General features: G+C 50.9%; 1 protein-coding gene across 5 annotated transcripts in view; it reads left to right on the top strand.

Annotated features, from left to right (window-relative positions):
• The window catches only part of HIP1 (huntingtin interacting protein 1), a 133,501-nt gene that overhangs the window by 34,876 nt on the left and 77,916 nt on the right, over window positions 1–20,709 (top strand). The window contains exon 1 of one of the 5 annotated variants that reach the window (XM_060405959.1): window positions 17,234–17,384. The exons of the other annotated variants lie outside the window; for them this stretch is intronic. Within the exon in view, the coding sequence (XP_060261942.1) occupies window positions 17,367–17,384 (18 nt within the window). The 5' untranslated portion in view covers window positions 17,234–17,366. Of the gene's footprint in view, window positions 1–17,233; window positions 17,385–20,709 lie in introns of those variants that run through there. 5 annotated transcript variants of the gene reach the window in all.

Raw genomic sequence — 20,709 nt, 5'->3', positions numbered from 1 at the left:
CATCTGTGACACCAAGAAGCTATAAAGAAGTTGATCAATTTGGCTATGTAAAACTCAAAAGCTCCAGTACAGGAAAAGATACCCTAAGCAGAGTCAAAAGACACAACACCCTCCACATGCAGCTGGGCCTCTAACACTGCTCTGTGACCCTCTTACTTGTTCAGCTTGTACTTTCCAAGAAAACCAAAGTCATCAGGTGTAAATATTCTCTGCTTCCACCATCGGACCTGTAAATGTATTTGAACTCAAACCCATCCATTCCACCTCCTACCTATTAAAACCCATCCATTCCACCTCCTGTCTGGGTTCCCTTCCCACCTTGCTCCAGCAAGCCCGTGGCTGTGTTAATTGCCCTCTCGCCCTACCTGCTGCTCCTGGCCTGTCCCTTACACCCCGCCTGCTGGGTTTCACCTGGATACGTCCTGTCTCTGTCCTCTCCTCTCTTTCTCCCCTTCGCTGCTCGGGGGCAGGCCTCATCATTTCATGTCTGGACCATTGGCAGCAGCATTCTCTGGGGTCTCTTTCAACCTGGCCATCCTTTTTTTGTTTTGGTTTTATTTTGGCCAGAACTTTTTTTTTTCCCTGACCACACCCCTCAGCTTACGGAATCCTAGTTCCCTGACTAGGAATGGAACCCCGTTCCTCGCCAGTGAAGGCGAGAGTCCCAACCATCAGACTGCTGTCTGCACGGCCACCCTTGATATTGTCCTCCACACAGGTGCCAGCGAAGCCTCTCACACTCAGACCTGCTCACAGCCCCTGCCATCGGTCACTCCCATCTTCTGCAGCTTGGGGATCAGAGCGGTGTGGAAGGAATGCCCTCCTGGGTGGGGAGCACCTGTAATTGGGGAAAAACCTCCCATCTAATCCGAGTCCCAGCCTTGATCTTGACATTGCAAAGCGCTCTCCTCTGGGACCCCTAATTGCCCAGCTCTCCAGACTCACCTGCCTTGGACTTTTTGCCTTAGTGACAATAGCCTGCCACACACCTCCCCACCCCTTCCAAGAACACATTTACTGCCCTCCACCAGGGCAGCTTCTGGTCATCTTCCAGAACTCCACTCAGCCACCATGGACCCTGAGCCCTGGGCTGGGTAGTGACACCCCCTCCTCCGGGCAGCCCTAGCACCCTGCACGTGCCTAGGTGGTTTGCTGAGCAGCCTGGTGGTCTGGGTGCCTCTTAGGAGGCTGGTTGGGAGCTGGCTGTAGAAGGTGGAGCTCATATCACCACTTGAGCCTCACTCAGCTTTGGGTTCTAGCAGCCAACTCTTGGACGATGGGAGCTGCCCCACTTCCTTCCTCTAGAGCGTCTGTCACAATATTGAAACTGTATTAAAATGATGTCTTTGTGTTTGTCTCCACCCTCCACTGTAAGCATCTTGAGAACAGGGGCAGTGTTTTTTTCACACTCCCTGGCATGTACCCAGTGCTACAGCTGAACCGAAGAGGGATTTGGCAAAGCCCAGACAGGGTTTAATGTTTTCTTGGTCTTTGTACTGAACAGATGGTCATAAAGACAGTTTATGAGATGTCATTAGGATAAGTGTAAATTCCTGTCGTTTCATCCAAAAGTTACAGGCATGAGAATTTCGGGAGGGCCCCTGTGGCTTCGCAGCAGTTCATGTGATAAGAGGTGGGGATTTTCATGGAGGAAGCAGCCAGGGTGGCAAGGCTGCAGGACGCTGCTGGGAGGTTGACCTGCCCAGCTGGTGTCCCCGAGACGTCGCTTTGTCATTATCCCCACTCTCTCTTGTGTCTTCAGTAATTTTCCCTCCCATCTGTCTGTCCTCTCAGCCTGTAAACATGCCCATGTGCCCCCCAACCTTTCTTTCTCTTTAAAATATTTATTTATTTATTTGGTTGCTCTGGGTCTTAGTTGGGCTTCTCTGGTGGCTCAGACAGTAAAGAATCTACCTACAATGTGGGAGACCCAGGTTCCATCTCTGGGTTGGGAAGAGCCTCAGAAGGGAATGGCAACTCGCTCCAGTTTCCTTGCCTGGAGAATCCCATGGACAGAGGAGCCTAGCAGGCTACAGTGCATAGAGTTGCGAAGAGTCAGACAGGACTGAGCAGTTAACACTTTCACCTTCTGGATCTTAGTTGCAGCATGTGGGATCTGGTCCCCTGACCAGGGATCGAACCTGGGACCCCTGCACTGGGACCTTGGAGTCTTAGCCACTGGACCACGAGGCAAGTCCCTCCCTTAACCTTTAAACCCACTTTCCCACCCTGCTTCTTCCTTGAGGTGTCCCCCGACTCCTGTCCTTTCTTTTCACACACCTCTCCCTCCTCATGATCTGCCCTCCTTTCAATCAGAGAACCCTTTCCCACCTTCAATTCCAAGACACTACGTTCTCTTGATTCTTCCTCCCAGCCCGGAGCTAACTTTGTCTTATTGGAAAGACGTTGACCCTCCAATGCCAGCTGCTTCCCTGTTTCTGATTTTGCCCACCATGACGCTGTTGGATACACCCCCCTCCCTGCCCCCAACCATGGTTCACCGACTCCCTGCTTCCCTTGAGTCTGTCTTCTCCTCACTCCATCATCCGTCTCTCTTCGGTTGCAATTCTTGTCTGCCCATGAACAAGTACGGATCTTCCCCATCCTTACACACCCTGCTGGCTTCTCAGGACTCTTTCATCCCCTTAGGAACCTTCCTGGGATTCTCTACTCTTCACCGTTAGCCTTCTCCAAAGAAAAGGCCACCTCCCCCCCTCCCTCTTTCCCCTCTCCCCAGATGTTCAGCATCACACAGTCAGACTTAGATCTGAGTTTGTCTGCTGTGGTTGCTCCCTAAATGACATCAGAGACCTAGCCAGCAGCTTTTTTTTTTCCAGCCACACCATCAAGTTTTGGGGGTCTTAGTTCCCCCATCAGGAACTGAACCCGGCCCCCTGCAGTGAAAGCACCGAGAGCCCTAATCACTGGACACCACGCAATTCCCAGCACCTTTAATTGAGTGCCTTGCTTCCCTCTCTCTGGTTCCCATCCTCAGGGATCTGCCTGCAGGATTTGGCCAACTCCTCCTTTGAGGGCGGCCCCAGGCCTCATCTTCTCCTGCACTGTCTGGACTTTCTTGGGCTCTGGCAGTGGCCAGTCCTCCCATCCTAGATGGAGACTTTGCCTGGGGCTCTGTCCTTGGTCTTCTCCCTTCTTAACACTTTTCCCATTGTTTATGATAATGAATGTATTAAATAAACATATTATCATGTCTGGGGACAGCCTGGAGCATTTAACAGTGATGCTTGCCTACAAGGGGGTACTCAGTGTCCTCAGGAGCATCAGCTAATGGGAACAGCATGAGTTTTAATGTAAACAGACCCAGGTTCTGATGCCGATCCTGGCCTTGATCCTTGTCTGTTGCTTGATCTCAGGCACATTGATTGCCTTTCTAATTACAGTAATCGAGGGGATGAAATGTGATAACGGGTGCTCAGAAAAAGCAGGTTCCCTCTCCTTCCTGAGATGGAAGGAGCTGGAAAGAAGTGGAGTGGGGTGGGCACACCAGCGTGGGAGACCCTAGGACACCCAGTGAGATCAAAGCCAAGCATTTGTGTGGCTTCAGGATTCGGAGGAAAGCCATTGGCATGACTGTTCTCATCTGCCAGGACCCAGAATCCTTCCTGAATGATCTTCAGTTTTAGCCCTGGAACTGGCCGGAAGTAGGAGGAGACAAGATGACCTGAAGCAGCATCTGAGGACATGCTGAGATCACTGGCTGTGCCCCCGCCCATAAATGACCAGCCAGTAGTTGGAATTTTGCTGCCCTTGCCCTGGCCCTTTTGGCCTTCACACTGGCCTGCCTTAGGTCACTCTTCTGCTGTTTTTATAGTTGTTTTCCCTGCTGTTCTTCATCCCTTGACCCCCACTACATGCATGAATACCAATACCCAACCCTGATGCCCCCTTCCTGACTTTCCCTCCATCCGAGTTCAGCTGCTGGGGTAGGAGGTTCCAGGGTCTTATCACAGGTCCTCAGCTCTTCAGATGTTAATAGCATCACATCCTGTCAGCTGGGAGCTGGGTAGATGTGTATCCCACTTGAAAATCCTTTGAAAATGAGAAAGAAGCTGGTTAGCCAGCAAGCAGATTTATCTGGCAAGATCCAGGGTGTCTTTCTCTCTCTCCCTTTTTTTTTTGAGTATTTTTTTCCGTTAACATTTTTAGATCAGCCTCTTTCTTTTAACCTGCCGTGTAGTATTCCTTAGAATTAAAACGCCCTCTTTTGTTTGGACTTTGTGCTATTGTGGGAAGATTTGAGTTGCTCTTGCTTTTTCCCTAGGAACGATGCTTCAGGGAGTGCCCTTGAACATGACTCATGGGAGTGTTTCTCTAGGACAGATCCCAGGGCTTAGAGCAACGATCCCCAAGCTTTTTGGCACCAGGGACTGGAAGACAGGTTTTCCACGGACCAGGGTTGGGGGGAGGGGGGTTGGTCTCAGGATGGTTCCATTTTATTTATTGTGCAGTTTATTTCTATTATTATTACATCAGCTCCACCTCAGATCATCAGGCTTAGATCCCGGAGGTTGGGGACCTGTGGGTTAGAAAATATAAGTATATTTATGTGTATTTGACATTTTATTAGATCCTGCCAGATTGCCCAGATCAAAGACTGTACCCCCACAAGGAAAAATGTTTCATTTTTGGTGTCATCATTTCATGTCTTGCCTAAGAAGATATTCTCATTGCTAAAGGTGTAAACAGGTTTTTCTGTATTTTCTTCTAAGTTTGTTCTTCTGAGTAAGTTCTAAAAAGTTTTACATTTGACCCCACACTCCCCCCCTGGAGCAGGGGGATTTTTTTTTTTCCATTGTATTGGTACCTCCGCTTTGTTTTTAGACTTGCTGTTCCATTTCACTGACCCATATGCTTACTGCTGTACTACTACAGTCATGTTTTAAGTGTTTATCCTGATAAAAAGTTTTTTGATCATGTAATATATATAAAACATATTCCTGACCCAGGGATTGAACCCGGGTCTCCCGCATTGTAGACAGACGCTTAACCGTCTGAGCCACCAGGGAAGTCCTCAAATAAATTTTATATAAATGTAAATTTATATATGGATATAAATTTATAAAACATAAATTTTCCATCTTAACCAGCTTTAAGTATACAGTTTAGGGACTGCCCTGGTGGTCTAGTGGTTAAGACTTCACCTTCTAGTGCAGGGGCGCGTGTTCAGTCCCTAGTCTGGGAACTAGGATGCTACATGCCTGGAAACTAAAAAGCCAAAACGTAGAAGCAATACTGTAACAAATTCAATGAAGACTTAAATGGTCCGCATTAAAAAAAAATTTTTTTTTAATTATACAGCTCAGTGGCATTAATGACGTTCCCTGAGTTGTCCAACAGTCGTCACTGTTACCACAATTTTTCATCATTCCAAATAGAAACTCTGTACCTGCGACACAGTAGTTCCCTTTTCCGCTTTAACCTTGTGCCCTGTGATGTCTACTCGACTTTCCGTGTCTGCGAATTTCCGTATTCTAAATTTCACATAAGCGAAATCATACAGCAGTTGTCCTTTGGGTCCGGCTTATTTCACTTAGAATTAGTTTACAGGAGTCGTCCACGTCATATCATAAATCAGAACTTCATTTCTTTTTATAGCCGAAGAATATTCCATCGTATGGATATACTCCGGTTTATATATCCGTTCATCTGTTGACCAGCGACTTCCTTTTGGCTGTTCTGAATAGTGCTGCTCTGAACACTGGCATACACCTGTCTGTTTGAGTTCCTGTTTTTAATGTTCTTGGGTACATACCCAGGAGGGGAACTGCTGGGTGCTTTGGTCATTCTGTTCAACACTTTTCCTTGGTGGTCACAGAGGAGAGATCATTTCCTTCATTTTAGTAGTCACTCAGTCCCTGAGCCTTGTTCTAACTCCATTTTTTTTTGCATTCACCTGTCCCCATTTCCCCCCACCCGCCAAAGCCAAGCACTGATATCAGCACAGGGTGGTGCCAAGTGCAGGTCGGCCTGGGTAGACACGTGAACTCTAGACCATGGGAAGGGCAAGGTTCCCCCTGATTCTGTCACAAGACAGCAAGAAGCCATGGAAAGAGCCTGCGGTCTTAACGTGGTTCAGTCGCTAAGTCATATCCAACTGTTTGCAACCCCATTGACTGCAGCATGCCAGGCTCCTCTGTCCTCCACCATTTCCTGGAGTTTGCTCAAATTCACATCCATTGAGTCAGTGATGCCATCCAACCATCTCAGCCTCTGTCGCCCCCTTCTCCTCTTGCCTTCAGTCTTTCCCAGCATCAGGATCTTTTCAAATGAGTTGACTCTTCACATCAGGTGGCCAAAGTATTGAAGCTTCAGCTTCAGTCCTTTCAGTGAATATTCAGGGTTGACTTCCTTTAGGATGGACTGGTTTGATCCCCTTGCTGTCCAAGTTACTCTCAAGAGTCTTCTCCAGCACCACGATTCAAAAGCATCAATTCTTCAGCACTCAGCCTTCTTTATGGTCTTACTCTCACATCCGTACATGACTAATGGAAAAACCATAGCTTTGACTGTGTGGACCTTTGTCAGCAAAGTGATGTCTCTGCTTTTTAATATGCTGTCTAGGGTTGTCAGTCTTAATACTGGTGTGTGAATCCAACAGGAGACCTGAATTCTGTCTTACGTGAGCCCTTACTTTCTGTGTGTCTTGTTTAACTCATCTGTCAAAGGCAACAGCACCCGGATGCGCAGGACGTTGAGACATAAGATCTGGGTGTGAAAGCCCTTTGCTAAAGTCAAAGGCACTCACCAGTAGGAGGGAGAGAAGAGTCCAGAGTATGTGCCAGTCAGAGTGGAGCCTGGCACGCTGGTGAACTGATTTCTTGCAGGCATTCATTCCTGCCTCCAACCACTCTCTACTGACTGACTGCTCTGTAACAGGCGATGTTCCAGAGGCTGGGATTCAGCCATGAGCCAAGAGACAGAAAGAGGCCCTAGCCTCATCAATCTGCTCAGTGATCCAGGAACAAACCCCAAGAGCCCTACCTCCGTTGCCAGTGCTTTTGGTACCAACTCAAGACTTTTTAAAAACACAGCACGACATGACGTGGTGAAGAGCTTTATTTTGAAGAGACGTCTCTAGCTTTAAGGAGAAAAATGGGTTTGAAGATGTAGAACAGAGAATACACCAGGGAACTAAGGTCGTGCAAAGATCCCGCATGCCATGCGGCATGGCCAAAAAAAAGAAAAAAAATGAATAGGCCACCTACTGGCAAGTCCCATCTGTTTGAGACGCCACGAGAGCCTTTGGGGGTTTCTGCGTGAACCAAACAAAGAGAAATGATTTCAGCTGCTCCCCCCACCGCCACGCCCTGGGAAAATTTCAGAGCTGTGGCCTCCAGGTCTCTTCTCAAAGGAGTTTAGAGATGGGAATCAGGGTGAGTGTCACCAGGATCTCTGCAACACTAGGTCTAACTAGGAATGGTGGTGGTGACACTTTGGCCCTGTTTGGTCCCACTGGAGACAGGGATTACTTATCCAGTTTGGTCACTGAGCCCTGCCCCTCGGGAACCCTTGGAGGTGACCCTAAGAGTCCATGGCCTCTGAGCACACATGCCACGCCCTGGCTGTCCGTCAGCTTCTTGAAACCTCTCCATAACCCTCCACCGTCTCTGAAAAACAGATTCAGGCAAAGTTAAGGAGGGGCTTCCCTGGTGGTCCAGTGGCTAAGACTCCAAGCTCCCAATGCACGAGGCCTGAGTTTGATCCCTGGTCAGGGAACTAGGTCCCGCAGGCTGCAACTAAGACCCAATGCAGCCTAAATATATAAATATGTATATTTTAAACAAAATAAAGTTAAGGGCCTCGGTCCAGGTCACACAGCTATGCATAACAGAGCCTCTTTTGGGGATACTTATTGAGTCAGATTCCAGGAGCTGGGCAAAGCGAGGAGCAGGAAGGTTGATGGGGTAAGAATTGGCAAGAGATTCTAGGTAATAAAACCTGTTAGACTCATGAGGACAGGTTTTATGATTTATTAATAAACTCAGCAATAAAGGGACTTTTCTGGAACTTGGAAAATTTTATAGGCACTAATAGTTTCCCAAGTCCCTTCCCATATGTTCTTTTTCACTTGATTATAACAACCTCTTTTAAGAGCGATTTTTAAAAATGCATTTATTTATTTATTCAGCAGTTGTGGCACATGGGCTTAGCTGTGGAATCTTCCCAGACCAGGGATTGAACGTGTGTCTCCTCCATTGGCAGGTAGATTCTATTTCCACCTATTTCCAGATTACCAAGTTGTTGGAAATAAATATAAATAACATATAATATACACACTAGATATGTCAATATATATACTGTATACACACTACATTATAATAGTGTATGTATGTATAATATTAAACACTGGACCACGGGGGACGTTCTAGGCAATTCTCCTTTTAACCTACGTTAACTAGCTTCCTTTCATCCATGGGGAACTTGAGGCACAGAGAGGTTGAGGGACTTGCCCAAGGCCACACAGCACCAGGGTTGCAGCCCAGGGTCTCCTGTGATTTTCCAGGTAACCTGCCCAAGGCCATGTGGCAGTGAAAGCTGGAAGCTGGACTTGAACTTGGGAATTCAGATTTTGAAAGCTTCTATTCATCCAGACTCTGCCTTCAGAATCCTGGGATGTTTTTACTGGGGGGGAGCAGTGCTTGAAGGCCCTCTCACTGTCCTTCCTTCTCGCGAGGGCCCTGTGCTCACAGCCCATCTTCCTGCCTGAGCAGCTACCTTCTGCTTTTGTACAGAGCCCGTGTCCTGGCTCTTAAAAAGGAATGCGTGGGATGAATAAGCACCTAAAAATAACTCTGGATCAATTTTGGGTGGGGGGAGAGGACTGTTTTCCTTTCTCTTCTCCTCCTCCCTCCCTCTGCCCCCAAGGCCCACAAACCGCTCTTGGCTGACAGCTGGGCCAGGCTGGCTTCCTGTAAGGCTGTAATAACATGGAATTAACCCAGCAGCCGCCCTCTCCAGGACGGAAATGCCAGTGCTTGGTCACTACAGACGTCTCTGAGTCGATACCTTCCTGCCTCAGTCCACGCTCCCGGAACAAGTCTTTTTGCTCATCAGCTTAGAGATTCCTGAACTTGTCCTCCTTGGGGAAGGAGCAGTGGAAAAACCCCTCCAAATGAGAGGCTGGCAGCTTCTTGACTGGGCCATCTGAGGGAGCCCCAAATTCCTGCCTCCCGGGAGGGGCCAGGCAGGCAGGAGCAGAGCAGCCTGGGCCCCCATGTTGAGGTTTCCAGGCCGTCTGCTGACTCAGGGACTTGGCCGAGTGGCTCCTATCTGTCTCTGTGCTTCTAACAGACCCCTGACTCCCGCCGGTCACCCACGGGCTGACGGGAGAGGCTTTAGAAATCCAGCACATCTTTGCTGCCCAGAACCTACCAGCTAAAAGCAGCATCCTGAGAGTGGACACGTTTCTTCTTCATAGGGTCTCTCTTGGAAAATGGATTGGTTCTGGGGATGTGCTACACATTCTCATATAGCTCAGCCATGCTTGGGGGTCTCTTTCCCTGTGATATCAAATACATAGAGAGGGAGATCAGTGTTTAATGATGGTAAGGGTTGGGGGATGGAATGGCAATGTAAAGAAGCAAAAGAAATCTACCAGGGGCGGGACTTCCTGGTGTTCCAGTGGTTAAGACTCCATGCTCCCAATGCAGGGGGCCTGGGTACGATCCCTGATCGGGGAACTAGATTCTGCATGCCACAAAGACCCCGCCAAAAAAAAAAATCTATCAGAGTCATGGGTTCAGAGGTCCCCACTTAGGTTGAACCTTTGGCCAAGGGATGGAAAGTTCCAGAATTCCCAGTGTAGGAGAAGTGCGAAGGGAAGTGCCGCACCTCCTAGTCCTCTGTACCCCTCATTTCAGCCAGGACTGGGGTGGGGCTTCCTGAGCCAGAGCTGTGTGGTCAGGGGTTGAGTTGTCCCCAGTCTTGGGTGCACATCAGCACATTCCCAAGAGGAGCTTTAAAATGCAGATGCCCAGGCTCTGTCCCCAGGCCATTTATATCAGCATCCCTGAGGTGGGGCCCAGGCTTGCCAGGTGACTGCAGCATGCATGAGGTTGGAGAGCCACTTCCAGCAATAACAACCTCTGTTTCCCTCTCTGCCACTGTCTTGCTTCTCAGCTTCTGATTTCTCAGATTCAGAAGTGGGCATTGCCATGTCAGGCATCGTGTCCCACGTAAGAGGGGCTTGGTAGATCATGCTGAGGGCCGCTGTGTCCCTGGTGATGATGGAGATGATAGTGATTCTGGCCACACTCCAAGGAATAAGAAGCATTAGAAATGAGCTTTTGTGTGACTTCCTTAAAAGGAGTCCCAGGATTCCCTGGTGGTCCAGTGGATAAGAATCGTCCTGCCAATGCAAGGGACATCGGTTTGATCCCTGGTCCGGGAAGATCCCACATGCCTTGGAGCAGCAAAGCCTGGGCACCACAACTACGGAGCCCGAGTGCTCTGGGGCCCTGGGGCCGCAGCAAGAGCAGCACCACAAGAAAGTAGCCTCTGCTTGCCCATGCACCTTGGGGGAAAGACCAGCACAGCCAAAAATAAATAAAATACTTATTTTATTTATTAAAAAAAAAAAAAAAGAAAAAGTGGGATTTCCTTGGTGGTCCAGTGGTCCAGTGCCTTAGATTCTGCACTCCCAATGCAAGGGGGCCCAGGTTCAATCCCTGGTCAGGGAACCAGATGCCATATGCCTCAACTAAAGATCTCACATGCCACAACTAAGACCCATTGTAGCCAAATAATATAAATAAATAAAATGAAGAAAAGCAACCCCATAAATTAAAATGCATACTGACAGTAACATAGTTCAAACTTCCTGCCAACCCCAGTGAGGGCAGGTTTCCCACGGGCAGGGCAATGCCAGATGCCCAGCATGATTCAGTGTGAATCTGGAGTAAAGGTCTCTGGAATATACTGCCTATCTTCAATCCTGGGTCCCCTGACTATTAGCTGGGGGGCGCTGGGAAAGGCGTTTAACCTCTCTGGGCCTCCCTCCTTATCTGTAAAAAGTATAGGAGATTGTTGTGGGAACTAAAAGAAATAATGCTTGTAAACTGCTTGTCACAGTGCCCAGCACCTGGTATATTTTTAAAAAATATTTAATTATTTACTGGGTCTTAGTAGCATCATTTGGGATCAGGTATCCAACCCAGTGAAAGTAAAAGTCGCATTCAACTCTTTGCGACCCCATGGACTGTAGCCTGCCAGGCTCCTCTGTCCATGCAGTTCTCCAGGCCAGAATACTGGAGTGGGTAGCCATTCCCTTCTCCAGGGGATCTTCCCAACCCAGAGATTGAACCCAGGTCGCCCACATTACAGGCAGATTCTTTACCTTCTGAGCCACCAGGGAAGCCCATCGAACCCAGGCCCCCTGCATTGGGAACTCAGAGTCTTAGCCACTGGACCACCAAGGAAGCCCCTCTTTTTCAGCTTTTTTAAGTGTCCTCATCACAGGGTTTTTTGCAGAGTTTGATCCCTGATTGGGGAACTAAGATTCCGCAAGCCGCACGGCACGGCCAATAATAATATTCTATCTGCCTTACTTGAATTGAATGAGATACTGGACAAAAAGTCATTTTGTAAAATTTATAAACTTTACAAAGTTTACAGCTCTCTGCATGTGCTTGTTAGCAGTAGCATGCTGCTGCTGCTGCTGCTGCTAAGTCGCCTCAGTCGTGTCTGACTCTGTGCGACCCCATAGACAGCAGGTCACCAGGCTCCCCTGTCCCTGGGATTTTCCAGGCAAGAATACTAGAGTGGGCTGCCATGCTCCCCTCCATATACACACTGCTGCTGCTGCTGTTGCTGCTAAGTCGCTTCAGTTATGTCCGACTCTGTGCGACCCCAGAGACGGCAGCCCACCAGGCTCCGCCGTCCCTGGGATTCTCCAGGCAAGAACACTGGAGTGGGTTGCCATTTGTTTCTCCAATGCATGAAAGTGAAAAGTGAAAGTGAAGTTGCTCAGTCGTGTCTGACTCTTAGCGACCCCATGGACTGCAGCCTACCAGGCTCCTCTGTCCATGGGATTTTCCAGGCAAGAGTACTGGAGTGGGCTGCCATTGCCTTCTCTCTTAAACCTCGTTACTTGGAATTAATGAACTCTCAGTGCTCTAGAAGACACAGCCCTGAGCTGCTCAGTGGACTCTTCAATGTGGTATTTGTAGGGCTAGGCTGCAGAATCACAGTTCTCCAGTAGGTGTCACCCTCCACCAGGACACATTCTCTGCATCGTCCCTCCTGACCTCCTGCATCCATTCAGCACTTTGTTCAGTCCCTAGTCATGTCCAACATTTTGCAGCCCCATGGATTGCAGCACGCCAGGCTCCTCTGTCCCCCACCACTTCTTGGAGCTTGCTCAAATTCATGTCCATGGAGTCGGTGATGCCATCCAACCATCTCATCCTCTGTCATCCCCTTCTCCTCCTGCCTTCAATCTTTCCCAGCGATCAGGGTCTTTTCAAACGAGTCAGTTCTTTGCATCAGGTGGCCAAAGTATTGAAGCTTCAGCCTCAGCATCAGTCCTTCCAGTGAATATTCCGGGTTGACTTCCTTTAGGATTGACTGGTTTGATCTCTTTGCAGTCCAAGGGATTCTCAAGAGTCTTCTCTAGCACCACAATTCGAAAGCATCAGTTTTTTGGAGCTCAGCCCTTTTTATGGTCCAGCTCTCACATCTGTACATCACTACTGGAAAAATCATATCTTTGACTATATAGTTGGCAAAGTGATGTCTCTGCTTTTTAATACACTGTCTAGGTTTGTCATAGCTTTTCTTCCAAGGAACGAATGTCTTTTAATTTTGTGGCTGCAGCCATGATCTTAGTTTAAGTTAAGGGTGGAACAGTGTTGTGGGTGTGGAAATTAGGTGGAAGAGAGCCTGGAGGCAGGGAAGTAAGTATGGGGTGGGTTGCTCAGTGAGGCTCAGCCTCTGCCTGAGGGAACTCAAGTGAGCAGAGAGAGCCGAGGGCAAGAACCATCCCCATCCAAGGTTGATACAGGCTGTACCCAGAGGCTGTCCTTTGCTGGAAGGGACACTGAGTGACTGGCTGCAGCTCAGTGGGTCAGGGATGCCTTTGTAGAGAAGGTGATATTTGAGATGGGTCAGAAAAGGTAAGAAAGAGCCTTCCATGCTGAGAAGGTGGGAAGGGCATTCCAGGAGTATCCCAAGATGCACTGGAACCTCATTGATGGGGGTGGACAGGAGAGGATGGGAGAAGGTGGCTAGAATGGAGGGCGATGAGGCCAGATGAGTAAGGACCTTGAAGGCTGGGTGAACTGTAGAAAGGTTTTTTCTTTCGCTTTTTATTCCATTTGGGGTTGGCCAGTAAGGAGTCACAATTAAAGGTGTAGAAGATGAACTGGACAGGTAGAGACCGGAGGCGGGGAGGCCAGTGATTTAGTCTTATCCAGTGCAGGAGCAATTGGTATTGGGATAGAAGACATAGACTGGAAATTATTTGCAAGAAAGAATCACATGGACATGGGAATTGATTAGATGGGGTGAGAGTGGGAGTAGTCAATGGAGGGATTAAGGCCAGTCTTCACATTTCTAGCTTGATGAACTAAGTGGATGTGGAACAGGAGCAGATGGTGAAAACAGAGGTAAAAGAAAATATTATCTTTGGATTCCTTGAGTTTGTGAGTCTGAAGCCCCCAGGTGTTGATGTCCGGTAAAAGTCGCTCAGTCGTGTCTGACTCTTTGCGAACCCGTGGACTCTATAGTCCATGGAGTTCTCCAGGTTACAATACTAGAGAGGGTAGCCTTTCCCTTCTCCAGGGGATCTTCCCAAGCCAAGGATCGAACCCAGGTCTTCCGCACTGCAGGCAGATTCTTTCCCAGCTGAGCCACAAGGGAAGCCCAAGAATACTGGAGTGTGTAGCCTATCCCTTCTCCAGCGAATCTTCCTGACCCAGGAATCGAACTGGGGTCTCCTGCATTGCAGGTGGATTCTTTACCAGCTGAGCTATCAGGGACGTCCAGTAGATAGCGGAATACAGTGACCTGGAGCTGATGATGAAAGAACATGGTAGGGGCTTCCCTGGTGGCTCAGGGGTAAAGAATCCACGTTGCAGTGCAAGCCTCCTGCCCCTAATGCAGCAGGAGAGGAACAGCCGCTACTCCTGGCTCCTGCTGGTCTTAAGAGCAGCTCCCTGGCAAAGAAGTCCAGCAAAGAGGGCAGCCCTGAGGCCGGCGCTGTCTGGAGCCTTGACACTGTCCCTCATTACCTTTGCCCAGTGTGTTAGTTTCTTAGTTGTATGTTAGTGTATCAGTTTCCTGTGTCCAGTGAAACCAATGATCATTAACTTGGTAGCTCAAACGACAGAAATGGATTCTCTTGTAGTTCTGGAGGCTGGAAGTCCAAAATCTACTGAGACAAAATCAGGGTGTCAAGGGGGCCCCTTCTTCCCACAGACTCTATGAGAGAGTCTGCTCCTTGCCTGTTGGAGCTTCTGGTGGCTGACAGCATCTCTTAGCTTGTGGCCGCATCTCTCTAATCTCTGCCTCTTCTGTGGGTCAAATCTCCTTCTTGCAAGGATGCACAAGACCCCATCAGAGGTCTGCCCAGATAATCCAGGTCCTCTTCCCACCTGGGAATCCTTGGCTTAATCCTATGTGCCACTTGGGTAGTATCTACAGGTTCCAGGGATTGGGGCCTGATATCTTTGGTCGTGTTGGGGCTGGGGGTGGGGGTGATGATTCAGCTTACTCCAGGCAAGGTTTGGGAAAGTTCTTTCATTGAACCCTTACCACCTGTATGTGAAACAGGTGCCACTATTCCCATTTTAGCAATGAGAAAATGAGCTTTGCCAGCTAAGAGGTCATGATCTATTGGGCTATCTTGATCAACCCCAGCTAAGGGTTCATAATATATTCCTTTAAGATATTTATTTATTTAGGCTGCACTGGGTCTTAGTTGCAGCCCTCAGGATCTTTAGTTGTGGCATGTGGGATTTTGTTCCCTGACCAGGGATCAAACCTGGGCTCCCTGCATTGGAAGCACAGAGTCTTAACCTCTGGACCACCAGAGGCCGAAAAATACATAATATTTTTTAAACATGAAATAGATCTCTTTTTTTTTCTATGCTAAAAAGGCCGTTGTGCATTTAATCAGGTGGCAGATAATCCAAAACTCATTTCTGTGTCAGGTGGCTCCTGCTGGCTCACCTGGCCCTGATCTCCCTTGGGTGTCCATGTTGGAGGATGAGGAAGTGGTGGCATGCTTCCCTCCTGCCTCGTACCTCGTTGGGGTTCACCCTTGTGGACACGCGTCAGTAGCAGGGTCCATGGAGCCCAGAATGCCAGCACCGACAGAGGAGCCTTCCTGTCTTCCCTGGCTGGGGCACAGTGCGGAAGAGGCTTGCCAAGAGGAGCTGTAGGGTAAGGTGGGACAGTCAGTGTGCAGTCCACACTGGGGGGGTTAGACAGAGGGACCTGAGCCCAGAGAGCCCTTTCCTGCAGCTGAGGGCCCCTGGACTGGGCTCCGGAGCTGGGAAATAAAAATAACCACTGCGACAAAAGCCCCTGACCCTCCTGTTCTTCTGCTTTTCTATCTTATCTGTATCATCCTTTATTTCACAGGCTTCTCACATCCCCCGAGAAGGCAGGCAGAGAAACACCGGCTATGTTATAGATGGAGAACTCAGTTTTGAAAAGGAAGGGGCTGTCCTACTCAGCCCAGCAGGCCCTGGGGCCAAGAGTGGGGACTTACTAGCGCTCCTCCTCAGCCTCTTGGTGTGGGTCAGAGGGTCAGGAGGGTTGCAGATGCATGTGATCACCTATTCAGTAGAAAGGATTTTAGAAGCTGGACGCTCGGGGGTGGCCTGAAAGCTCTTTGGGGCTCAGGCTGCACTGTCCTTGGGCTTCCCAGGTGGCGCTAGTGGTAAAAACCTCCTGCCAATGCGGGAGACTTAAGAGATGAGGGTTCAGTCCCCGAGTTGGGCAGGTCCCCTGGAGGAAGGCATGACAACCCACTCCAGTAATTTTTGCCAGGAGAATCCCATGGACAGAGGAGCCTGCAGGAATCGCAAAGAGTGGGACATGACTGAATCGACTTAGCTCCATGCACACTGTCGTTGGTGAGGTTTCTTCTGCCCTCATTTCCTGCCAAGTGTGTGACCTGGGGCAAGTCACCTCCCTCTCTGGGCCTCAGATTCCTTACCCTGTAAAGCAGGTTTGGCCTCGGTGGGCTCCGGTTTCTGCTGACTCGGTTAGTAGGAAGCTTTCTTCTTCCTGCTCAACCAAGGATGCCAGTGAGGAGCCTGTGTTGAAACCAGAGGCGTTGGGCCTCTAGCCTTTTTCTGGAGACCTGTCTCCCCAGAGAGCATTTGCCAAAGAGCCTTTTCCACCCCCAGCCGCATCTCCTTGCAGAGGGGCGTCTGTCTCCCATTTCTCGTAGGCAGACAAGATATTGAGTAAGGGAGGGGGGCTCTGCGCTCAGGGTAGGCTTCATTTAGAATGTCTCGCACTGCAGGCAGGGTTGGAGGGGGACCTTGGAGCCTTCCGGGGATACCTGTACCACTTCCTTCTATTCGTCCATCTGTTTGCGGACCCCAGACTCAGCTGGGCCTACGCCCCCCCCCAAAGCCCCCCTTCCCGGGGGGGGTGGATGAGCCGCACGCGGGAGGCTAACCACTAGGTCTGAATTCTGCCTTTGTCCAGTGAAGCCAAGTTGGGAGGGGCCGAGCGGACCCCCTGCCCCCACTGGAATGTCGGCTCGGTGCGCGGGGTGGGGTGGGGGCAGTCCTCGCCCCCCCTTTTCAGCCGCCTCCGCCGCTCACTTCCTGAGTCCCCCTAATCCCACCACCCCAGCGCGCACACGCGCGCATACACTTCCCGGAGGCCCGGCGGCCTCGCTGCGGGCTCAGCGATCCCGGCCCCAGGCCTGGGGGAAGCGGAGAAGCGCCCTTTTGTTATTCAAATCACACCCTCGCCGCGCGCCCTGGCCGCAGGCTCTCCAGCCCGGGGAATCCATCCCCCGATCCCACCCGCCCCGGAGCCCCCGCACCGCCACGGCCACCGTCGCGGAGGCCCGGGCGCCCGCAGCCGAATCCGGGATTCCCCGGTCCCCGGGGCTCCGCCGCGCCGCGCCTCCCCCGCCCCCGGAGCGCGCTGCGGCTCGGCCCCCCGCCCCCGCCCCCTCCCGCCTCCCCTCCCCTCCCCCTCCCCTTCCTTTCTCCGGACCAGTCTCGGTCCTGCCGCCGCCGCCACCGCCTTCCCCGGTCCGCGGGGGCCCGCCGGCCGCCCTCCCCGCAGCATGGCACCATCCGGGCTCAATTAGCCGGGAGCAGCGTTCGGGGCCCGCGGGATCTCCAGGGGCGGGGGGCGCCCCTGCAGCCTCCGTCATGGATGTGAACAAGATGGTAAGTCAAGAGCCGGGGCCACTGCCCTGGAGCCTCGGCGTCCCCGTCCCTCCCCCTCCTTCCCCCGCTCCCTCCCAGTCGGCTGGATCCATTGAAAGTTTCTGTATTGTTGATCCTGCTGTTGGCCCCAACTCCAGGCGTGCCGGAGGAGGGAGCGGGGCCAGGACTGGAGGCGGCTGGCGGACACGGCTGGGCTCCCCGGTTTCCCGCCGCGCTGCCGCCAGGGCTGCCCCGGAGAGCTCGCTTAAGACTCCGGGGAGAGACGGCCGTGGAGCTCGCCTCCCACACGGGGGAACCAGCCTGGTGGCGGGAGGGCCGGGCTGCAGGAAGGGGGTTCTTCCGAGCTCCTCCAGAGCCCCCTGCTTCACGACGATTTCAGATTTAGGGGGAGATTTTTGGACTGAGCCAATGAGCAGGGGGGCACAGGTGGGTGGCCTGGGAGGGCAGAAGCCAGGGCTTTAACCATCCTAGAGGGTGATGGGGCAGGGGTAGAATCCTTGGCTTAGAATCCTTTGGGGGGGGGGTGTTCTGGACTAGAGGCTTGCTTGTAGACCCCCCAGCTGCCTTGGCCTGGGGGGCAGCAGACAATCCCCGGCCTCTCAAGCATGTGATTCCCTGGTGAAACTGATTCCTCTCCCACGGCTTCCCGCCCCGCTACTCCTCCGGGGGCACCAAAGGAGCTGAATACCTTGTTCATTGACTGATTGAGGAGCATACCTGGGGCTGGAGGGTGGGGGGCGGCTGGATGTGATTTGGGGAACTCTGAAGGGAGGAGTTCCCCTGGGGCCTTGGAGAGCTGGGGCAGGTTTGCCTAGGGGTCCTTATGGGCTCCTACTCTGAATCTCAAGTGTTCTTCAGATCACTGACCCTGGCTTTAGACCCACACCCCTGCCTCATAGCCTTTGAGGGTTGGTGTGTCAGGCTGGAGAGGTATCCCCTGATATCCTGTGCTTCGTGGGGGCCCCAGGGCTTCAGAAAAGGACCTGGGTTGGGGTGTGTCTGGGGAGACGGGGTTCTGGATCTGCTGGTACCTTAGGGAAGAGAAGGTACTGTAATTTCAGTTCATCTTGTATAGAATTAGGCTAGCTATTTTTCCAGAGTGCTCTTTTAAAGTAACCATCACTTTGCAGAAGGCAGGTGAGTTCCTGGCCCTGCTAGGCCTTTGGCATTCAGTCTTAGATAGGGCACTGTGAGCGAGGAGGAGATGATGGGTGAGAGTCATTCCTTCCCACGGCAGGAGACCACGCTTAAACTGAGTGCTGCCCTGGGGCCCCGGGTGAGGGGCCTCACTGGCTCCCATCTTCATCTGAGGACACATAACTGCCCATGGTGGGGCAGTGCCAAGAGGCTGGACCACCATTCCCTATGTGCGTACCATAAAAGCTTATTTTCTTTGGCTAACTATTAGCTATACCTTTCCGAGAGTCTTCTGTGCACCTGCAGGGGTGGGAAGGTAGAAGGCCTTTTCCTTGGGGTGTGTTAGCCAGACCAGAGTCACCTGTCTAGGCTGTGGGGGAGGTGGGGGTAGTGAGAAGGACAGGGAACCTAGAGTTCTAGACCAGTGGCTGCCAAACCAGATCACCTGTGAGCTTCCTTCTGTCCCCGAGCTTAGATTCTTTCCAAAGCCTGGTCTGTGAAGACCACCTCACAGGGTTTAAGGACCTCTCTCTCTGGAGATCTGGTCCACTTCAGACACTACCACCTCCCTCCATCTATCCCCTCTTCATTTTATTTATTTCTAAAGATAATTTGATTTTTTTAGTCTATTTTTAGCTGTGCTGAGTCTTCTCTCTGGTCGTGGTGAGTAGGGGCAGGGTGCAGGCTTCTCATTGCAGTGGCTTCTCTTGTTGTGGAGCAGAGGCTCCGGGGCACTTGGGCTTCAGTAACTGTGGCACGTGGGCTCAGTAGTTGCGGACCCTGGGCTCTAGAGCACAGGCTCAGTAGTTGCGGCACACAGGCTTGGTTGCTCCGAGGCAGGTGGGATCTTCCTGGATGACAGAGGGAACCCGTGTCTTCTGCATTGTCAGGTGGATTCTTTACCACTGAGCCACCAGGGAAGCCCCCATCCATCCCTTTTTGAATGCAACAGCATTTATTTAATTCCTGTCTTTCTATAGAAAGTACCGTGTGAAGGAGACAGAAACATAATGTATGGCCTCTCTGGCCCTTAGCATCTAGGTGAGGGGTCCAGAGAGATGCAAGCCAACTTAACGGTTGTCAGTGCAGACCTGGATCAAAAGTTCTCAGCTCCGAGTGCTGTGGGCTCTGAGAACGGAGAGGCTACAGAGTCTGGAAGAAAGACCCTGGGCTGGGTCTTCAAGGCTGAATGGTTTCAGCTCTGCTGAGAGTAGTGAGGGGTGTTCCTTACCAGTGGGCAGAGTTGCAGGAAGAAAAATGGGCAGAACCCATTGGATGAGGCTGAGGACAGAGTTCTGAGATGAGAAAACGTTGAGATCGCTGGTTAAGGTCCAAGCAGAAAGGCGTTGAATGCCAGGCAAGGCATTCCAACCTTGGCCTGTAGGCAATCGGTAACCTCTGGAGAATTTTGGGCACAGGAGAAGCACATGTGTTGCCTCTTTCCTCCTTTAGTTTGGGGTCCAAACAAAAGTGATACTATATTCTCATTAATCATTGAGCAGCCAAGCTCCCAGCCCAGAAACAATTGTTCTCGGCTCTTTGTAAAGAGCACAGACCCTGGACTGTGGAGTAAGAAGAACCTTACCCACCCCAGGGAGTTGGCATCTGCTTCCCATTCCTGCTGAAGGCCAGAGTTGCTATTTGTTCTGACTGTGAAAACCCTGCTCTGGTTTAAAGTTCTCATTCTGGGGGTCCTTAGTTCCAGGGTAGACCTCAAACCCAACATTGCAGCCACATCCTTGAATGAGCCTTGGGGTTTCACTTGCTTATCACTGAATGAGAAAAAGCAGATTATAGTTTATCCCTTTTGAGTGTGTTTCTTAACCTTTTAGCCTCGTGTGTAAAATGATCCTTGAGCGTCCTCATCAAAGTTGGAAATAATTCTTTAAGGCACAGGACCTAGCATAGTAAGTCCTCCATGTGTAGTGGCTGCTATGAGTCATGTCCGACTCTTTGTGACCCCATGGACTGCAGCACATCAGGCTTCTCTGTCCGTGGGATTCTCCAGGCAAGAATATTGGAGTGGGTTGCCATTTCCTTCTCCAGGGGATCTTCCCGACCAAGGGATCAAATCCAGATCTCCTTCATTCTAGAAGACTCTGCCAGATTCTTTACTGTTGGAGTTACCCGGGGAAGCCCAGTGAAAGTCCCCGAAGTCTCATCTGATTCCCCCCTCCCCCAGCACAGC

This window comes from Ovis aries, chromosome 24 (genome assembly GCF_016772045.2).
Source record: "Ovis aries strain OAR_USU_Benz2616 breed Rambouillet chromosome 24, ARS-UI_Ramb_v3.0, whole genome shotgun sequence".
Lineage (NCBI taxonomy): Eukaryota > Metazoa > Chordata > Mammalia > Artiodactyla > Bovidae > Ovis > Ovis aries.
This window is presented reverse-complemented; position numbering and strand designations above follow the sequence as displayed.